This window comes from Gouania willdenowi, chromosome 6 (assembly GCF_900634775.1).
Source record: "Gouania willdenowi chromosome 6, fGouWil2.1, whole genome shotgun sequence".
NCBI lineage: Eukaryota > Metazoa > Chordata > Actinopteri > Blenniiformes > Gobiesocidae > Gouania > Gouania willdenowi.
The window spans coordinates 67,572,551-67,593,474 of record NC_041049.1 but is presented as its reverse complement, the minus strand read 5'-3'; the positions used below and the strand labels follow the sequence as shown (position 1 = coordinate 67,593,474).

At 36.7% G+C, this 20,924-nt stretch overlaps 1 protein-coding gene across 1 annotated transcript; it reads left to right on the top strand.

Moving 5' to 3' along the window:
• Positions 1–1,101: 1,101 nt before the first annotated feature.
• Positions 1,102–15,322, top strand: alkbh3 (alkB homolog 3, alpha-ketoglutarate dependent dioxygenase). Its single transcript, XM_028450163.1, has 10 exons — positions 1,102–1,235; positions 1,785–1,870; positions 3,642–3,751; positions 3,849–3,883; positions 4,013–4,060; positions 7,065–7,168; positions 8,756–8,844; positions 10,206–10,415; positions 11,626–11,724; positions 15,151–15,322. The coding sequence occupies exons 2-10, from the start codon at positions 1,795–1,797 to the stop codon at positions 15,274–15,276; spliced, it is 897 nt and encodes a 298-aa protein (XP_028305964.1). The 5' UTR covers positions 1,102–1,235; positions 1,785–1,794; the 3' UTR covers positions 15,277–15,322.
• Positions 15,323–20,924: the final 5,602 nt, after the last annotated feature.

The following is a 20,924-nucleotide window of genomic DNA, read 5'->3' as shown; positions in this document are numbered from 1 at the left end:
TTTTTTTTTTGTTTTTGGCCAGCTTTCTGCAACCCACCCAGTACAGATCCGGAACCCACTTTTGGGTCCCGACCCACCAGTTGAGAATCGCTGCCTTAGATATATCAAAATAATTAAACACACCAGAAAATTTTCATCTACTGCTTCTCAGGAATATATCATGTAACAATACTAGTGGCAGACAAAAGGTATTTTCTTTCTCTTCTCTAAGCTGAGCTGTCCTACCAGATTAATGCGTGTACTCTGGTGCTGCTTATCGGTATGATGGGTGATTTGCTAAAATGCACATTTTTATTTTTTGTTATAAATGTAGTCAGATTTGATTGCTTCACAGTTTGGATACACGTTTATTTAAGACTTTGAATTAATAGGTGTTGCATTGATGAATGTAATTTTACTTTATTTTCCTGAGTAAAACATAATAGACGAGCCAATCCAGTGACTGGCCTCAAAGTGAAGTATAGTGTGGAAGGTTGAAGCTATCAGGGTGTTTACAGTCAAATCTAAAAATCAGATCAAAGTTAGTGGATACATATTTCACAAAGTAAAAGCTGAATCCTATCAATACACCAAAGTAAATTATATCACAACGTTAGAGGAAACCAAAGTGCTTGGATTTGATTGAAAGGAACTCGTATAAATATTATATAGCAGTATTTAGTTTCTAGCTGGATTTGAACATTGTAATTTAATTCTAGTTCCTAGCAGATCAGAAATGACAGAGTACCAAATTATCTATCTATCTATCCATTTATCTATCAATTCAATACAAAACAGCTTTATTGGCATGGAAAAATGGTTTGCATTGCCAAAGCAAGTGTGACATAGAATAATGAACACACAAAAATAATAAATATTAAAAAAAAAATTGTGCAAAAGAGTAAAATAGAGCATAAATAAAGTTTCACTGTATATATGTAGAACAAAATTTACAATTATAAGTGTTATAAAAGGGGAAAATGCTACCGATCTATCTACTACAAATCCTACCACAACATCAATCATAATAACAGCTTTCATAACAATAATTATATCAATAATAAAAGTGCGTAATAGAAACTAATATTATAAACAGCTGGTTTATAGTGGGAACATTAGTGTCGAGTCTTAGTTCTGGGTAGGAATTGTTTTTCTGTGACACCGCCATCATGGCCATTAAACAGAGCGTTTTCCTCTAACTGTGAAACTCTCTTTTAGTCTTTATTTATCTTTGTCTATTGCTGCTACTTATTCAAGTAAGTTCTTTACATTTACTATTAGTTGTATTTATTGACTTGTGTTGAGTTTTAAAGGTGTGTTTTAAGCTAAGTTTGGATGAAGCTCTTTGCTAACGAGATATTTTTAACTTTTAACTCACTTTATTGCGTTTATTTGGTCATTTACTAGCGGCAAATTAATTCTACTTATTTTTATTTAATTATTTTAAGACTAGTTTGTTTTATAACACACTCAAACGATGGTTTTTGCGTAATCTTTAATTTCAGGAAAATATTTTTTTAAATATAAAATTTATTGGATTAAACTCTGAAATGTTTCGCTGCTTCACACTAAATTGTTTTTTTTTTATTATTTTTCTTTTTTTTATAAAAACACATTTAAATCCATTTACTCTGATCGTGACCTTCTTTAATGTTCTTTTGGTCCTCTGGTAGGAGACCAGTACTGACTGTGGTCCCCAGTTAGAGTTTGAGTAATAAATGTACTAGTTTAGCAACCTATAACTGCTGTAGATGTGTGTCATATGTTAAATATATGTATTTGTGTTTCATTTAATCATGGTGCAGCTGTTATGTGATGTCGGATAAGCGTCAGCGTGCCAGAGTCCAAGGCTCCTGGGCCAAGCCTCCACCCAAACACCCAGGACCAGCAGGTAATCACAGACCGTCTGTAACTGTGACATCTTTTTTACAGTCGCAGCATCAAAGAAATTTCAAATTTCAAATGTATTAATGGAAAGCCCCTTGAGATGCAACATCTCGTTTTCAAGTGGGACCAAGAACATACAGTAATAACATTTCACATACAGTAAATTACGTAACATAAAAGGCAGTGGTTGTCAATACTAGGGATGTCCCGATACAACTTTTTCACTTCCGATACGACACCGATATTGCAGCCTTGAGTATTGGTTGATACCGATATTGATCCGATGCAATAGCCGCATGAATCGTACATACTTTCATTACTTATTTTGTTGTGTGAAATGTTAAAAAAGGTTTAATCAAGTGATGTTACTCAAACAGAGAACAATAGTCAGTCACAGTAAGTTTGAGAAAAACTGACCCATTTATTATTAACCTAATGGTAACACATTTTAACCTTCAACATAATATTTACAGTATTCTACAATTATATAAATTAATACGTATCAGAGATTTTAGATGTTGTTCGATAAAATCCGATATTCGTTTTCTTGCTGATATCGGAACGATATCCGATATCAATATCGGATATTGGTCCGATATCAGCCAGAAAACAACACCCCTAGTCAATACGTAACACGTATCCATATACCGGCATTCTATCTGTACGCAACGCCCCTCATTGGCCAGTTTAGGTCACGTGATAGGTGCATGTGATCTATCACGTGACCTAAACTGGCCCCTTATTGGCGAGTTTAGGTACCGTGATAGGTGAACCACGTGACCTAAACTGGCCAATGAGACGCTATGCACTTGTACTTCCGTTTGTATTAATGCCTCAACTACGTTACGGACTAACTAACCCTAATCGTAACCGTAACCCTAATCCTAAACTACGTTACGAACTTACTAACCCTAACCGCACGGAATGGTCACGTGACTTCCGGTAACGTCATCTTTTGTACGGAATGCCGGTATATGGATATGTATTATGGACTAGGAGTCACTTCCAACATAAAACAACCAATACTGACAAAAAGGCAATTTTGCTCACAACCCATAATCTCCCACCACCTCATATCTCAGGGTAAATATATACATATATCATACAACCAAATACAGCAGACATATACATACGCGGCAATACAATTACATAAGCATAGCTTTACACGCATAAGCACACATATATAACATATATACATAGCGATATAACACACATCTATAGTTGTTTTTTATTATTATTATTTTTTATTCACTGTGTTGAGGAAAAGAAAAGAAAAAACAAAGAAAGAAACAAGCTATTTAGTATGAATGTAGTGTGTGAGTGAGTGTTGGTGGTGGTCGGATGGGCCGATGGCGCACTTTGGCAGCCTCGCTTTCGTCAGTCTGCCCCAGGGCAGCTGTGGCTACAACAGTAGCTTACCACCACTAAGTGTGGAGTGAAAGAATAATCCCTTAATTCTGTAAAGCGACTTTGAGTGTCCAAAAAAAGCACAATATAAAATTGATGCATTATTATTTTGTCATCAAAACAAGTAAGTAGAGCTGTTCTATAGGAACCTAAGGAGGTAAGTGACCAGATGGTTCCAGTCTGAGGTAGCTTTAAAACAGAAGGACCTCCGACCAACCTCTTTACGGATGAGAGGAACACTAAAGGTTAAAGACTAGGAATGTAAAGCAGTTTTTCTCTTATTTTACAACCAAAAATCAACTTTTCACCACAAGAAGCTTCAGAACTTATGGCAGTAAATGTAATTGTGCCTTTTTTCTGTTGAACAGGTGCAACTCCAAGCAATAATAAACCCCACAGTGCCAGCGTTGCCTCCGGTTCTTGGGGATATGGGCCTCAGAAAATATCACAGCAGTTTGAATATCACCAACCCACTAAGGTAGCTCCAACACGTGTCAAACCATCATCACTGAGTCGTGGGATATCAACTTTATTATGCATCTGAATATTTCCCATTTTCTTGGTTCTTATTGTAGCTAGTTAGAGAAGTTCCTCCTGAGAAGGTGTTCGAGTGAGTGTCTCATTTATTTTCTCACTCAGTGTCCTTTGCATTCTTCTTCACTCCAAAATATTATACAGCATACAGGGCATGTGCACATTAGCCGTGTGTAGATAAAATGTGTCTTTTTGTTTTGTGCAGACAAGCAGGTGATTATGAGATCAGTGATGGACCATCAGGGTCATCCAGGTGAGTCCAGAATCTACTGATTGGTAGTGTTGACAGCACGAAATGTACTAAATGTGTTTGGAGCAGGGGGTATGCCCAATACGCATAGGGTGTCAATCACATACTCATCTCCTACTGCCTGCTTCATTAATAATCATCCAAAACACTGCACACTAACAATAAGGCGCTTACTGCCCTGATCATGCAGTACCTGGCTGGTTCTCTTCAGTACAAGTCATTAGAGTAAGATAAGTTGAATATAGCAAATGCTGTGCATCTTAAGTTATTTTATGTATACACACCAGAGCTGTAATCGGGCTTAAAAATTAGACCCGTTTTGAAGCCTGAACCATTGCAGCCCGACGCTATTCAAATCTGTGCACCCACACAGCTCAAGAACGAGTCAATAATTAGTTATTTATATATTTTCAAATGTAATTTATTGGTTTTCAAGAGATTAGCCTTTGTTTCACTTCCTCAGCATCCATTTGTGAATCTTCATTAACCGTAAAATATAGAAATTAAGACTGAATTTGTCTTCAAAGGTTTGGACAAGTATCTTCAGCTCTAATACACACACGGGCATACATAGAATGAACAAATCATGTTTTAATGACTTTGTCATTTTCTTTTCCACAACACCCCCCACCCCGACCCCTTGGCACTCAGTCATTATGAGAAGTAGTTCTCCCCCAAAGTGTGGGCATCCCTGGTTAGTCAGAGATAGAGGTGTGATTAATGTTACAATCCACTAGGTGGCAGTGTTATAAAAGCAACAGTAGAGTATGGTATTAAAGGCGTTTGTAGACCATTTTCCTACATTGAGGGTGTCTGCAAAAAGCATACAGAGGAATCTAGACTATTAGAAATGGATTGTTTTACTCTGTAACACATTCTTCATTGCATATGATTTCTAAATTTTGTAATGTTTTTATTATTGTACATTTTGGATATGGGTTTTTGAGAAAATGACTTCAGGATCATATCAAATTGACATTTCAAATGTCAGATGTTTTAACATAAGGAAATAATTCATTGCATCAAAAAAGGTTTAAATAACAGCGTCGTCAGCACCTCAATTATGGAAGTGTGATGTTTATTTGAAGGGATTTGTTTTATTTGAACACAATTTCCCCATTTACAAAAAGCCATAAACTATAAATAAAAATAAGTTTCTTTCTTAATGTTTTGTGGGGGAATTTTGAATCGTTTTTGATATAACAAAAACACACTCCAACCATAGCTTTAGGAAATATACAAACATCCAAGACCAACAGGTTACCTCACCTTGAAAAATTCATGGACTTTTATACAGTATTATATATTATAGGATGGGCATGGGGAACTGGTGGCCCACGGACAACATATGGCCCTCTGTCTAATCTCTAATCTTTCTTTCAAAGATTGTAATTCAACAAGTTCAAATGACACATGACAGAAAAGAAGAAAGTAAGAGCAAAATACACAATATGACTCTTAAAAACACTCAAAATGTCAACAAAACACACAAAATGACACAAAACATGATTACAAACTGGCAGTAAATCAGACAAAATAACAGATAAAATACACTAAATTGACAAACCAAATTGTGTAAAACAAAATAAAGCTTTTTGTTCTTTCCTCTAATTTGATATTATGACCCTGGATCACATTGTTGTTGCCCTTACACACAAAAAAAAAGCCGTGGCACAATGTGGTTTGCGTATTAAATGCAAAATCGTTCATTGAGCTATATTATGTGCATAAAATAAAGTATATTTCACTTTTAAGGGGAAATCTCTATGAGACTTAACTGGTTATGTAAATTATGAATGTAGAGGGTATATTAAAGGTAAAATCTACATAATTAACTGAAAATTAAAAACCAAAATAAAAACTAAAGCTGAAATTCACCACATTAGAGAAAAGCAGCCGCACTGTAAAAATTCACATCATACAGTGATCTTAAAGGGGCAGTATTATTTTTTTTTAAAAAAACACTTTATAATGGTTTTGCTACAGTGATGAAGTGTCCTCCCTCCCTTGTTATTCCACATTTTGTAAAAAGTCAGCTTTAAACGGAAGAGTTGGGTTTTCCTCGCTCGTGGAAACTCCTCCTCCGGAGCAGTTCCATTTTTAGTACCCGTTATATAGCCTCGTATCGTCGTTGACTTGATCTGATGTGTTTGTGACCCAGTTTGACACAGCTGTTGGACAAAACAAATGATTATCACCTTAGATTGACTATTCCTGTGGCTAGGAGAGGAGAGGAGAGTAACTTAGCAGCTCCGGTGAGTCAGCGTTTGAAGCAGTAGCTGACTGACTCCGCTGCTGCCGCATACACGCATTATGAAACAGTGTTTGTCTGACTCACAATCACAATAGCTGCTTAAATATCCATGTGTTTTACTGTAAAGTACAGTTTTTGGGCTGAAAACAATAACAACAGTGTGTGAATAGCAAAAGAAAATCGCTTTGCCCATCACTGATCTCCTTCGCAAGAGCGAGGCATGAAGTCAGCGTCTACAGACACGCCCGCTCATGAATATGTATAAGCAGGCCCCAAAACAGCCTATTTTTAGAACTGCTCAGAAAGTGACTTTTCAGAAACTCTGGAAAACAGGCGAGTTTGGAGAAAATAAACCTCAAATACTACAGTATGTTGTTGTAGGTTCGTGGAAAAAAATAAGATGGGTGAAAATAGCATGATTCCTCCCCTTTAACGATTCATTTCAGTGTGTTTTGTGGCTGATAAGGGATCATGTGTTGTGTCATCCCTGTCAGATGGGATCCAAATGTCAACTGCATCATGTGTTTTGAAATCTGTTCTTTTTTTGTCAAACTGTTGGTCCATTTATCATAATATTATGGGAATAAGTGTTTCTATGAGAAATGATTGGATGTCGTTTAGATTTAGTTTTCTCCTGCACTTATTGACAACATACTGTTACACTCCTGTAAATTCCCAAGATTGGAACATTCTATCTTTGTATTTTAGGGAAACTGGACTTGAGTGTTTGGCCTCTCTGTTCTGTGTGTGCAGGCTGCGTCTGCTGCCTGGGTTCCTTTCCCCTGAGGAGGCCGACTGGATGTTCAGTAAGCTGCTGGCCGAGCTTCCCTGGTCACAGAAGACCAACTATAGACAGGGTGAGCACCAGGAGCCTGTGAGCGTCAGCCGTTTATAAAAGGGTTGATGTGTGACCAGAACGTGAAAAGGGCACAACCCAAGCAGCAGCACAGCAATAACACTATGATCACTAGGGTTTTCTGCCCACTTTAGATGAGCCTCCAACATCTCCAGTGTCTCTCCGTGCACAGCAGCTGGTTGTGGATGAACAGTTGGTATTGTTAGCTTCACAGCGTACTTTACATACAGCGAGTATGTACAGATGAAGCCAGACTTTGTCTCCCACGCAGCCTGTTGAGCAGCTCGGGTCCATCTCATGTGTTGTTCTGTAACAGATATTCAGAACCAGGAAGACAAAAGGCTGTCATTTACAAATACTGACGACAGACGCAGGTTATTTTTCAACTCAATTTGTCAACAACCTCCACGTGACGCTTAAGTGGAGCTTAGGAAAAAATGGAAACATCACATTATTTATCTTCCCTGACTTTGAACTGCTCCTTCTTAAAACAGTGACTCATAGTTTCCATTACCAGGACTGGGAATAGGGGTTTATTTGGTCATGTTTTTTATCATATTGGCTACTTTTTATGGAGTGGGAAAGACTTTGAAGGGTTGATAAATGGCTGTGGGGAAGTAGAAGCAGATTCCACAGTTTGCTTTGAGCCTTTAGTGTTACCAGTCCAGATTTAAAGGCACCATAAAAGTATCAATCATAGTACTTTTACAATCTTAAATATATCGTAGTGCTAATTACATATGTAATGTATAGCGTGCATATGTTCCCTTTGTGAAATCATATTACCTGAAATAAATTTAAATTTTTGTGTTTTGTTTTTTTTGGGGGGGGGACCCACCTATACTGAATAAAAGGTAAATAGTCCATATTAAACAGAACTTTGCAGAGTGTTAGTGACAGAGGAGCGGTTTATTAAAGTCAACAGCACAGATTTCTTTAGGTCCTGATTTCCTAAAGGTTTGCATGTGTCAAAAAATGTGTAAATACATGCAGTTGATCATCTACCCCTGCACAGTTAGATTATCTTCTTCAAATGCAATCTATTTAGTACGTTTGCCTCTAATGAATATGTATTCTGGTCGTCTCTAAATATCTGGGGAAGGAGACGCAAACATCATTTTATCACACGAAATATGATTTACAAAACAGAACTGAATTGCTGTGGCTGTTTGCATTTATTTAGCACATTTGACAGATAGGTGGTAGCTGTCACAGCTTTACTCACAGATGGCTGCAGGTATTGTTGGAGGAGGAGATCGAGAGAACAGATTCTGCTGAATCTGCATTCCTGGAGCAAATAAATTTAGTTTTTTTTTCTTCTTATATTCATTTTTCTTGATTTCATCTGCTTTTCTTATTATTATAAATTAAACATTGCGATGCAGCTTGAGGTAGAACAAATTGTATTATTCCTCAGATGCAATAATTGTTATTAATGAGTCACATATCTGTGGACACACTGTTCGACACTCTTTGCTACTTTACTGGTAAATGTTTTGTGCGGTTTCGTTACACTGAAGACCTTTTTCTTTTGTTAATTGATAAAATAACACATCAGCCAACTCTCGTTTTGTGCATCCTGTTCCAGGTGAGGCCTACGAAGAGCCCAGGTTGACCTGCTGGTTTGGAGAATTGCCGTACACGTACGCACGTTCTACTTTGGCTGCTAACTCGCAGGTGAGATTACAAAACAAAACTTAAAAAAAAGATTTCTCACAGAATGAAACTTGTGTATTCTTGTGTATAGATTTCTCTAGGTTATTTTTTTGCAGCTCTTGTGGATCCACTTGTGTGTTCTGGGGAATAAACACGCACACTCTCACTTTTACTTTTATAAAAACATATGAGATGAGAATAAACAAGTCATTTTTTTAACTAAATTTGAGAAATACATGTATCTCACACATATATTGCTGCCTCTTGGACAGGTCGTCACTGTAAATGAGAACTGGTTCTCAATGACAAACCTTGATTGAACTTTATTTATTTTTATTTTTTTTTATCTCCAACAAATGTAAAGACTTTGTCAGTGTGTCGGACTCTTTTAGATATCTGTCAGATTTTTAAAATTGTTTGTAATGTACCCTGACTTAAAGTATCTTTTATCTCTTTTTTTCCAGTTAGGTCTTTTTAAGTAGGTGAATTGGTTTGTTTTACTGGTAAATAACTTGAAAATAGTCTAAATGATCACAATTTTATTGTGATTTTTTCTTTGTAAAATAGGAATTTCTTTCCGCTATCGCCCGCCCCTATGTCAGAGGTTTTTGTTCTGTGGGATTAATTATACTAAGTAATAATATTAAACAATGTATACCTCATAATCAACTGTTCAAGTGCTTTTTGTTAATAAACTAATGAGGGATGTTTCAATACTACTTTCTACAGACTGATTACTAGTATAACTACTTGAGTACTAATACAGAGTACCTATTGATGTTAAATAGCTGATTTGCTTCTCTAGAAACTAAACACTTCCAGTTGTATAATTAAACCATAACACCAGTTAGGATTTCATACACGTGTCAGCAGAGGAGTAAGTCGTGTTTTTATTCACACTGTTCATCCAGACAGTCTGTAACTGCGTTTAGTCTCTGTGGGTTGTTTGTCACTGCAAACCAGCATTACTCTTTTTTTTACTTCCACATATCTTTATTGATAACGAACAAATGTATTTACAAAGCTGCTGACATTGCTTTTTTTTACCTCCCAACTCTGCTGTATTAATAGATAAAATCCATCTGGTTGAGGCTATTGTTACACCTGCGGTGTCTGAGCATTTTTCACGAGAACACACCTCAGTATCAGACCTGATACCAATACCAGAATGGGTATGGGGATACCGCTAAGGCACTGCTTGAATGATTGTTTTTCCCCAAACATTATCCTGGGAAAAATAGTGTCAAGTGCATATAAATATGAGTTTTACTTGAAATTGTCTTTTGTATTTGTAATTATCTATATTGCTGTTTCATCATTCCATTTTCAGAGTTCTTCTGTGCTTCTGCTAAACTTCATTTATTTTGTGCCTTTTCTCTCAGTGGCATCCATTGCTGGTTAACCTTCGCAAAGCAGTGGAACAGGTGAGCAAATGCAGCTTTAACTCCCTGCTGTGTAACTTGTATCGCGACGGACACGACAGCATCGGCTGGCACAGCGACGACGAGGCTTCTTTAGGTCCGAAGCCCACCATTGCATCGCTCAGTCTTGGTGACACGCGAGTGTTCAGCCTTCGCAAGCAGCCTCCACCGGTGAGTAGAGTGTTACAACCAGTTCATCAACAAGATCAGACATTGTTTTTTTACTGTGCTCTTTAACATGCCGATGCAGAGCAGAATTACCATTGCATATAAACACATTAGTAGGGTAAAACCAATCTGTCTCATGATGGTCTAAGCAGAATAAAAAATGGTTAAAGGTCCAGTGTTACGCTATTTTTCACCGATCTCTATTTGTTCTGAGAACCCCAACAACATAGTATTTGAGGTTTATTTTCCCAAACTTAATGCATATGTAAGTGTAAGCACACACGCTGCTTCAAGCACTGCTCCAGTCTGTGTGTTTATCACAGCAGCAGCAGTAAATCATTAAGTCTTCCTTCTCCTCCTCACCTCTTCTAACCACAGAAATATTCCATTTAAGACGATAGTCTATTATTTTGTCGGTCCGCTGAGTCGCATTGGGTCACAAAGACGTCAAATCATCCCATAAAAGCAATACGATATAACGGCTACTAAAAATGAAACTGATTGTGACCGCTCAAGCTGCGCCGCAAGGAAGTAAACTCTCAACCATTTGTGACCCAACCGCTGCATTGCATTGGGTCACAAACTCGTCAGATCATCCCATAAAGGCGATACAAGGTGGTGTAATGGCTACTAAAAGTGAAACTGATTGTGAGCACTCTTCGGTTTATCTATATACTGAGCGTAAAGATATTAACTATAATATCAACCTTGTTTTACCTGTGAGGTAGTTTGAGAAGGAGGAGCTCACATTCTTATGTAGGGTAGGAGGAGCCAGGATTTTCAGGAGGAGTTTCTGTCTTTGATGTCACAACGCAAGAATAATCCGACTTGCCCGTTTGGAGCTGACCTTTTACGAAATATGGAATAACAAGGGAGGGAGGAAAGAGAACTTTTACAACTTTGGCCCTCTGAATGAGGCTAAAGGAATGTACAGAAGATTGGTTAAGATGTTTAATTTACTCTTTTTGCTACATGTTAATCCATGAGTGAAGCGTCACGTACCACAGTGAACTTTAGTGTTTAGCACTTCAATAATAAACATGTACCTAAACCTTTCAGGATTGAGGCTCAGCAGCTAAACGAAGATTTCAGCCAGTATTTAGTGCCAGTCTGGTAATAAAACAGGCTTTCAGGTTAGATTTTCTGGGCTGTTACCCAGCTCTTTATCTATTAAATTGTTACTGTGTATTGTTTTGTTTTTTGTGTGTGTCAGGAGGAGAATGGAGACTACACCTACGTAGAGAGGATCCGGGTTCCTCTGAGTCATGGAACACTTCTGCTGATGGAAGGAGCCACACAGGATGATTGGCAGGTTGGTCGCCTCCCTCCAATCAAATGCAGAGATGTAGTATGGAACTAAATCTCAAATATCTGATTTTGAGTGGAATTTTATCACAGATTTTTTTTTTTTTAGCTTTAGAATCCAGTGTAAAAGGAATTTTGTTGCCAAAATGTGGCAAACGGAGAATCAAAATATCCCTGTTTCATATCATAACAGACAGCCTGTCCGTTACGCTCCATGGGTCATGTGACACAGCCATGACACCCAGTGTTATCTGACTTTGGTGAAATTATTACTCTTTATGTCTTTGTACAAATATTTTTTTGCACTGAATTTAGATGCTCGTCAAAGTCTTTGATTAAAAATTTGGATTCAAAATCAGATGGGATGGATTTACTTCCATAGTCCACTCAGAAATGTTACACACAGTACAGGAAGAACATATGGCACAATCTCAAGTTTTCAGATACAATAAAAAAAAGTCTTGCTGTAATATGTGCTCACTAATATTCACTCCTGTTGTTTAGAAACTTCAAAAAATGATTCACGTATGTATTGTGGTTGTGGATAAAGAAAAAAACTCACTCTTTCTCGAGGAGAACATTTAAACCCTGCACAGGCACTGTGACACGACACTATCCTTTCATAATAATAGTAATAATAATTAGGGTTGTTCTGATCCGATATTGATATTGGTCCAATATCAGCCTGAAAACAAATATCGGATTTTATCTAAAATCTCCGATATATATTATATAATATTTATTCAATCATAGAATACTGTAGATATTATGTTGAAGGTTAAAATGTATGTAACCAATTGGTTAATAATTGAATAGGTCAGTTTTTCTCATACCTACTGTTACTGACTATTCTTCTCTGTTTGAGTAACATCACTTAATCAGGCCTTTTCTAATGTAATAAAAGTATGTATGATTCATGCTGTTATTGTATCGGATTGATATGGAAGTGAAAAAGTTGTATTGAGACATCCCTAATAATAATATTAATACATTTCATTTAAAAGTACTTTTCAAGACACTCAAAGACACTATACAATTTAAAACAACAATAGCAAAAACAGTTATTAAAACCAAGAAATAGAAATCAGAAAAAAAAATGTAAAGACATGCATCATTGCATACGTATGAAAGAGGATGAGAGAATTATTTTTATTTAATTATGTTTAATTATATTTCATAGATTCTATTAATTAAGATAAAATAACAATTATTTTACCACACTGAGGAAATTGATTGTATGCATGAAAACCCTCCTGCATCTGATCCTATCAGCGTCATGCTTTGTTTTAAGTGTTGATGCATATGTTAGAGGACAGGTGTGTGTGTGCGTGTGTGTGTGTGTGTAGTGCACCTTGGATTCTCACCTGATCATCAGAGAGCACGGCTGCATAAGAGCCCAGTGGATCATTCACTCAATGACAGCAATTTGCTTTAGAATCAGGGACAGGAGCTGGATTAGCACGAGCAGACATCCTTTGTCTGTGTAATAGAGTGTCCGGAGAATATATTACAGCACAATGAGTTGAATTTGATTATGAGTAAACCTCATCCATAGAGAGCAGATAAAAAGCTTCAGCAGCGTGTGAAATGAGTCATCACATTAAGGTGTATCACATGATGTGACATAAGGACTGGCTCGCTGTCTTCATTCAAGTTAACCCCAAAAGTGCTGGATGGGGATCAGGTACCTGGCTTTGTGCACTGGAGAACAGTCAATGACTTTGGTTTCCAACTGTTGGCGTCAGAAACAATCATTCATTGTTTCCTGTTTTTTGTTTTTGTTTTTTACTTTATACAAATTTTATACTTTAAACTAAGGATGTACGGGAGTACAACCACAAATATTCAGTTTTGTGTACTCACCAATACAAGCTATTAAATTAACCTTAAAATTGTTTTTCTCCCTTAAGTATTTTTTCACATATTGCATTATTATTTTACAACTAAACTGCATAAATACATCCACTAAGGAGGTTCATTTACATTTTAATTTTTATTTCATTTTGTTAAGATCCCAAATAGCTTCTGAAATCTCAGTCACTATTATATTTTTTCTTGCATTTATTTATTTATTTATTTATTTGTGTGTGTGTTTGCCTGTAAAAAGTCTAACGCAGAAACTAATGGACAGATTTTGATGACTTTTCAGGAAATATCTTAAATACAATAAGAAAAAAAGGGATTCGATGTTGATCCTGAATCTGGAGCAGTTTTAAAAATCATCTCTCATCATTGGCAAATAAAAAAAAAAAAAGTCATATCTCAGTTCGTAATTGACCGATGTTTATAAAACATGTAAGATTGGTTCCTCTATCAACCTGCCGAGCTTCACCCGGATCCAGAAGAAAACCAGAGTTGATGTGTAAATATCTTTGTAACATTTAGGTGACAATGCAATATTGGGGACTGCTATGTCTGCGCTCTCTGAGTTCTTTCTCGTTAATGAATCAAATCTAATCTGTCAACAATAATGTCAGTAGTATCGGAGCATGTGTAATAAGTGTAGTTGTACACACCACAGTATCTCATTTAATACCAACATCGGTATTGACCCTCTTTAATACAGGAGGAACTGGTGAAGTCAAACTATTTTTATTCATTCTGATAATGAGAAGACGCTTAATGCAAATTACAAAGAACCAAATGCAATTCCTCCAACTGTAAAGTATAATTTTTCATTCATTGAGTCGACATCAAGAGGCTTTTCCACAAGTACAAACATCAACATGGCACCCTAAAACTAAATGATTTTTTTTTTCTGCACTTCATTCACTACAACATATTTCTAATTAAAACTAACTGAAGGGAGAGACCACAAAAGGAACGGACGAGCTTCAGTGATGGTGAATGATGTTTAAACATCGAAGACAAAAAGGAGAAGGTCACAGGTGTTTTATGGCGACGCCTCCCAGAGTATCTCTACAAAGGTTTATTTGGCCTCCTTGAAAGAATTCACAGACAGAAGATCAGTCTGGCTATCAATCTGTGGCTGTTCACCTAAAGAAAGCTCCACTAAACAAAGTGCTTCACGCAGACAGGTCTGTACCACTGATAAATACATATGAAACAGAACATGTAGGACTGATTTTAGTTGAAATCCTGGTTATGCCTTAGTGTCGTTGTTTTGTTAAAGAGAAAAATATCCCTTTCCTTGTAAGGAAAAGGATCACGAGGTCCCAGGAGGCAAAGATAATTCATTCCTATTAATCTGTTATGCAAGTCGCCCTGACATAAAAGAGCCGAGCAGTGTTTAAAGCTTCTGACGGTGTCGACCTTTAATGCTCTACAGCAGAGCAGAGACATTACAGATCAGCAAAGTGGATCTATTGCAAACCCAGAGGTTTTTATTCAGTCAGTTTTAGATCAGCAGCATTTGGTGTCTAATTTTACACAAAAATAGGATTCCTTACTGTTTGTTTGTTGCCCCATTCAGCATCAAGTAGCTAAAGAGTACCACGACAGAGGCCCACGCATCAACCTGACCTTCAGAAGCATGTTCCCAGAGCCAGAGGGCCACCGGCCAGGCACCAAGATCCGATTCACAGCCAAGCCGCAGTAAATCCTCCTCTCAGGAAGGTACTAAAGAATAAAACACTGCACTCGTTGTTAAAAAAAAAACACAATGTGTTGGAAAAGAGAAGCGAGAAGTGTTTTTTTTGTTTTGTTGTTGATCTTGTTTGAAAGTTCTGATAGAGCCCAATCATACTGTTCTTGTTATGTTTCATTACTGTTTAAAAATCAGGCACTACACCAGAGACTGTGGATCATAGCTCATAAGTTTATTCAGGACTTACATTTATCATTTAACAGACAATTCAAGTCAATCTGTAATGGTCTAAATCTGCATCGCTTCATTGCTGTTTCGAATTGTCATTCTTTGCTTTATAAAGGAGTTAAAAGCACACCTTCATTGATGTTTGCACTGGTTTGCTGATGTTTGTCTCCAAAAAGAGATGTTTAAATAAATTGTGTTTTTGTTTTTTTGAGCTACTGGCGTTTTAATTTGTTTAATTTGTTCAGGGTCCCCACGGTCATGAAATTCCTGGAAAAGTTATGGAATTTGAAAAAACAATTTTCCAGTCTTGAAAAGTCATGGAATAATTTAACTGTTTTGGAGAAGTTTTGTAAATATAGCTTATTTTATTATAATGTTTAAAATATATTAAACCCCAGAGATGTTAGGTGCTGTCTCTTGAAATTGAAAGTGCTGCATACCGGCAGCATCATTGAGCGGGAATCACGAGATCTCACAAATTCACGCAAATTCATTGTCCAGGTAAGTTAGTTTGGCTGCTGAGACGAGCATGGGAGCGTCAGTGGTCGGAATGGTGAATCAAACGTTTAAAAATGCCTGGAAAATGTTCATTCAGTGCAACGTGGCTGACCAACAGTGGCTAAAGAGAGAAGAGAACTCTGGCCATGCTGGATGTAAACTCTGTCTGAAATCATTTGACATCAGCAACGTGGAGGAAGTGACACTCGTTAGCCACGCGAAGGGGAAAAACTAGTACACTGCAAAGTGTGCACTCTAATGGTCTTGAATAGATCTTAGCGGTTCAGAACTAAGTCACGTAAATTTGGTAAAATATTTTCAAAAAGTGTGGGAACCCTGTTTGTTGCCATTAAATATGTTTGGATTAATAATAGAACGTGACTGGACTATGTGTTTCTAACAATAACAATGTTAAATGTACTAAAACAGTTTCGCTTTCTAGACCTTTAGATCTGAAACTGCATCAGTAGAACGATTCACTGAGTTCAGAGTGGAAAAATGATTCTGTTCCATAAACATCGATCATTCCCTGCTAAACATAACTGGAATGAAAATGTGTTGTTTGTGGCATTTTTTTTTTAACATTGCACAGATGTTGAAAACTAAGTATAAACTGGGAACCCATAGCATGGCTTATTGGAATTCTTTCACGTTTAGGAAATACAAAAGGTTTTTCAGGTGTTTTGTGCCAAATAGACTTATCTCATACCTGATTTAAAGCAGAACTAAGTACTTTTTCACCTTAATAAATCCTTCTAGTAGTCCCTGTGAGGGTAATACAAGTGTTTATGGGGTGATTGTGGTGGTGGGGGAGTCTTTCATCTCTCCCCGCTGTCTCTGGCCAGAAAACCGCACTTGCACCTTTCCTTGCCTCCGACCCGGTGGCAGACGTACTGTTTTACGTCAGCCCAATACAAACTAATGCTAGATTATGACCAGGCCTGTGGCTGCGCGCGGTTGTCTACAAATTCACTTTTCTCAAACTTGTATCATGGCGGAGCCAGAAAAAAAAAAAGACAGAGAAGACCTTTGTCTGAGGAACGGAGCAACTCAATCTGTGTATCATTCATTCACTCGTTTTTCATTATGTAACAAAAACATGAAAAAAAACAATCATTATTTGATATTTGTTTCCAAAACCAAAATGAATAAACAGAAAACGCCTTGTTTTTCAAATTCAAGCTCTTTTGCTTCGGTACAGAAAATGAGAAACGGAAAACGAACACCTTTATTCGTTTACTCCATTACTGATTTGCCAAAGTACGTGACACGGAAGTGTACTGTCATCCGACGCTAACGACTATGCTAACGGCAGTTAGACATGACAAGATTGCTGCTTCCAACTGTGCATCAGAAACGTGTCCTTTTCGTTTTAGCTGGTGTTGAACACAGAACCTCCTCATGGACATTTTAGAGGATTTAGAGACTCCTAAGTGTTGCAGAGCTAAAGATATCGCGGAATATGTAACGCTTCACTTGCGGGTCACGTACTTTGGCAAATCAGTAATGGAGAAAACGAATAAAGGTGTTCGTTTTTCGTTTTCTGTACCGAAGCAAAAGAGCTTGAATTTGAAAAACAAGGCGTTTTCTGTTTTTCTCATTTTGGTTTTGAAACAAATATCAAATAATGAGTGTTTTTTTTTTTTTCGTTTTTCATGTTTTTGTTAAATAATGAAAAACAAATGATACACGGATTCAACTCCATGCAGTGACGGCTCAGCAGCAACGCACAGCGCACACACATCGTCACGGCAACAGGCACGCACACACACTCGCAACCCTATTAGTGTGAAAACACCCTTAGTGTCACTGTTGTATTAGGATTTTTCAGTGATTGGGAGAGCAAAAGTGCACGTGTAGTTGTGGACGTGAGGGGGTGCAGAGTTTTTACGACAGTGACATAACCAAAAGTCACCTTTAGGGGGAGCTCTAAGCACAAGTTACTTAGTTCTGCTTTAAAACCTGGGGTTTGATATGTTAAACATTGTAAACATTGGCAGTTATCTGGATCACTGTGAATTCACTAGTTCACTATTTAGTTTAAAGGCTTGTAAGAATTTTCCTGCACGTGGCTGTGCTGTTGTATGATGGAACAGAAAGTAAAATGGGAATTTTGACTATTGCATGTAATGCGCAAAAGTGTATAACCAGCTTGAAGCAGGGTTGGGGTCAATTATAATTGATAATCAATTACAATTATGGTGTAGCTATATTTGTAATTTAAAAAATCTGTTGCTGTTGAAATCATAATCAAATCGTAATTCAGATAATTGGCTTTGTAATTGTAATGGACATGGACATTCTATAAAAATTCTCAATTATAATTTAACGCAAAATTGGGGAACCATGTCACAGTTCTAGTTACAGTTCTACACAGATGTATTTAACAAAAAATAAAATATTTTTCATATCAAGCTTTCCCTTTACCGTTTAAAAAAACAATACTGACAAAATATGTATAAAATATATATACTGACACAAAAAAGGCTCAGATGTCCACATCAAAAATATTAAACCTATATTTTTATTGATTAGAAAGCCCAACTAGGTAACCAATAGATAGGAAAGAAATTAGATCATAGATAATTGTTTTTAGTGTATTTTACAGCTGATTTAGGACTCGTTGGCATAAGAGATGCTGAAGGCTAACACAAGGGGTTATTTATTTGATTATTGATATCAAGAATTTCTGGTGACCCCAAAGATATTTTTTTTTCTAGAATTAGTTTTTGATCATATTTGAGCTCATATATATATATTTATTTTATTTATTTTTTACTGTATTTTAGCTTAACTAGAATTATATTTCACAAAGTGAAAGTATAGAAATAGTTGTTTCAGATTTTGTTGTTTTAATAAAAAAAAAAATGTAAAAATCTATTTTACTTTTTCAGAAATTTCAGCTGACACCATTTAAACTCCAGGGGACCTCACATAAGGTCCAGATCCCAAGGTTGAAAAACATGGATTTAGCATGGATAGTCATATCATGCCTGGGGTTGAACCAAGACTGACACTTTATTTGTTCATTTTCCTCTCTCTCTCTATCTGGTACCCCCTTTAGTGCCGTTGCGTACCCCTAAGGGCACACGTACTCCCATTTCAGAAACACTGGTTTAGCTGTTGCTCTGTGGTTTGTTGTGAAGCTTTAATTGTCAAGTCTAAATTTAAAGTAAAGCATCGCTGAATCCAAGTATGAAAATGCTCCTGCTACAGACAAACTGACCTGTCTGTACAGGCCTGGTTTCATACTCACAGAAAACATGTTTGGTGTTTTCATACTGTGTTGGAAAAAGATTTGTCGCACATGGTGCAGTGCCAGCGTCACTAACGTTACAGTAACCCTTTAGACTATAGAGACATGGCCTGTATAGCTCTGAATCATATTAAATGAGGAGAAATGTCAGGGCCAACTCTGTCAAGTTTAGATAAATAAATGTAGGCATTTTTATTCCTGAATTTGACCTGCTTGGTATTTATAACCTTTTTTTTTTTTTTTTTTTACTTTTAAAGCACATGTACTTATTAAATGAGATATCTAAAGACTAGTTTGTTAAATGAAGCGCTTGTGTTTGTAACAAAATAAAGCACAGACTGTATCATGTTGCTGAGTCACATGTTGTCTGTCAATAAAGAGAAGTTGGCAATACTTTCTCATCTTTGCACATGAACATGTGAAACAAGAGATCCAATAATTATACTAATTACCACTGGATGTTTATTTTTCTACCATTCTAACAGTTTTTACAAAATTTAATTGACTAAAATCTTAATGATCTCAACCATCTTAAAACACTTAGTAAATATGTACGAGTCTTTGAATAGTAGATGCACAGTGTGATTGACCCTTTTCCATCTGATGCTAAGTACAGAACAGTTCAGTCACAGCCCGTTTACTTAAAGTCACCCTTTGAACTGTAGCTGGAAGGATGTTTGCCGGACACCAAGGCACCGTGCTGCCGTTTGGGAAGCCACACGTGCAGATACACACGTTTTTTTTGGGGGTTTTTTTCCTCCAAGTGTGTGTTTGTTTGCTGTGGTCGTGCAGTTTCAAGACCTGCTGTGGTTTGCTGGGGCGCTGTGATGGGAACGAGCTCACCAGTTCATCCCTTGATACACACACACACACACACACATCCCATCACTACTTTAATAATCCTTCCCATTTCCTCCAGTCCTATCCTTTTCTCTCAATTTTTTCAGGTAATTTGGTGACGATACGTGTGTCCTCGTGTTTGGAATCTGAATTAAAGAAAATATGATTCTCCACTTTAAGGTGAATCCATGCTGGTATAATATTTTTCCATGTGGATGTTGTACACAGACATTGTGGCAATTAAATTTTACAGCAATGACTAATGAATCTGTTGAATCTGTTTATTTTGCTTATTGTGAATCAGAATTATAATTGTTTAGTTTAAGTTTGGCTTTATACTTATACCAACTCTATTTGTCACCTTAAATCAACTAAATGTAATCCAACCCCCTTCAATCTGTTTAGCATACCAACACATTTTATACAATTCCATTTATTTAATTTTTTTCTTATCGCAAAAAAATGAAGAGAATGTATTTACCAATATTTAATTTCACAAATATTACTAGTTACTAATAATTACTATGTAAATACATTATATATAAAGTGATACGCAGCCCATTACATTAATGAACTTCCATGAAGTTGATAAATGGCAATTTAATATTTTAAAATAAAATGCATAGCTTTAGTTCTGATGACTTAATACTGTATTTTTTGTCAAAAGACTGTGACTAAAAATCAAATCAAAACTTGTTTTCAAAGTGGTGCACCCTTGTTGTACATGACAGAAACAGTGTGCTCTACCCGATCCGTGTGACTTATTAACTGTTGTTTTGCTGCTTTCTGCTGTCCGCTGACATTTAGGTTAATGAAGTAACAGAGACGTCCCGTCGTC

Excerpts from the sequence above, each read along its gene's own strand:
- alkbh3 (XM_028450163.1), top strand. The coding sequence starts at position 1,795 with ATGTCGGATAAGCGTCAGCGTGCCAGAGTCCAAGGCTCCTGGGCCAAG. Across the intron at positions 3,752-3,848 it reads AATATCACCAACCCACTAAG|CTAGTTAGAGAAGTTCCTCC; the intron begins GTAGCTCCAACA and ends TTCTTATTGTAG. Across the intron at positions 3,884-4,012 it reads CCTCCTGAGAAGGTGTTCGA|ACAAGCAGGTGATTATGAGA; the intron begins GTGAGTGTCTCA and ends TGTTTTGTGCAG.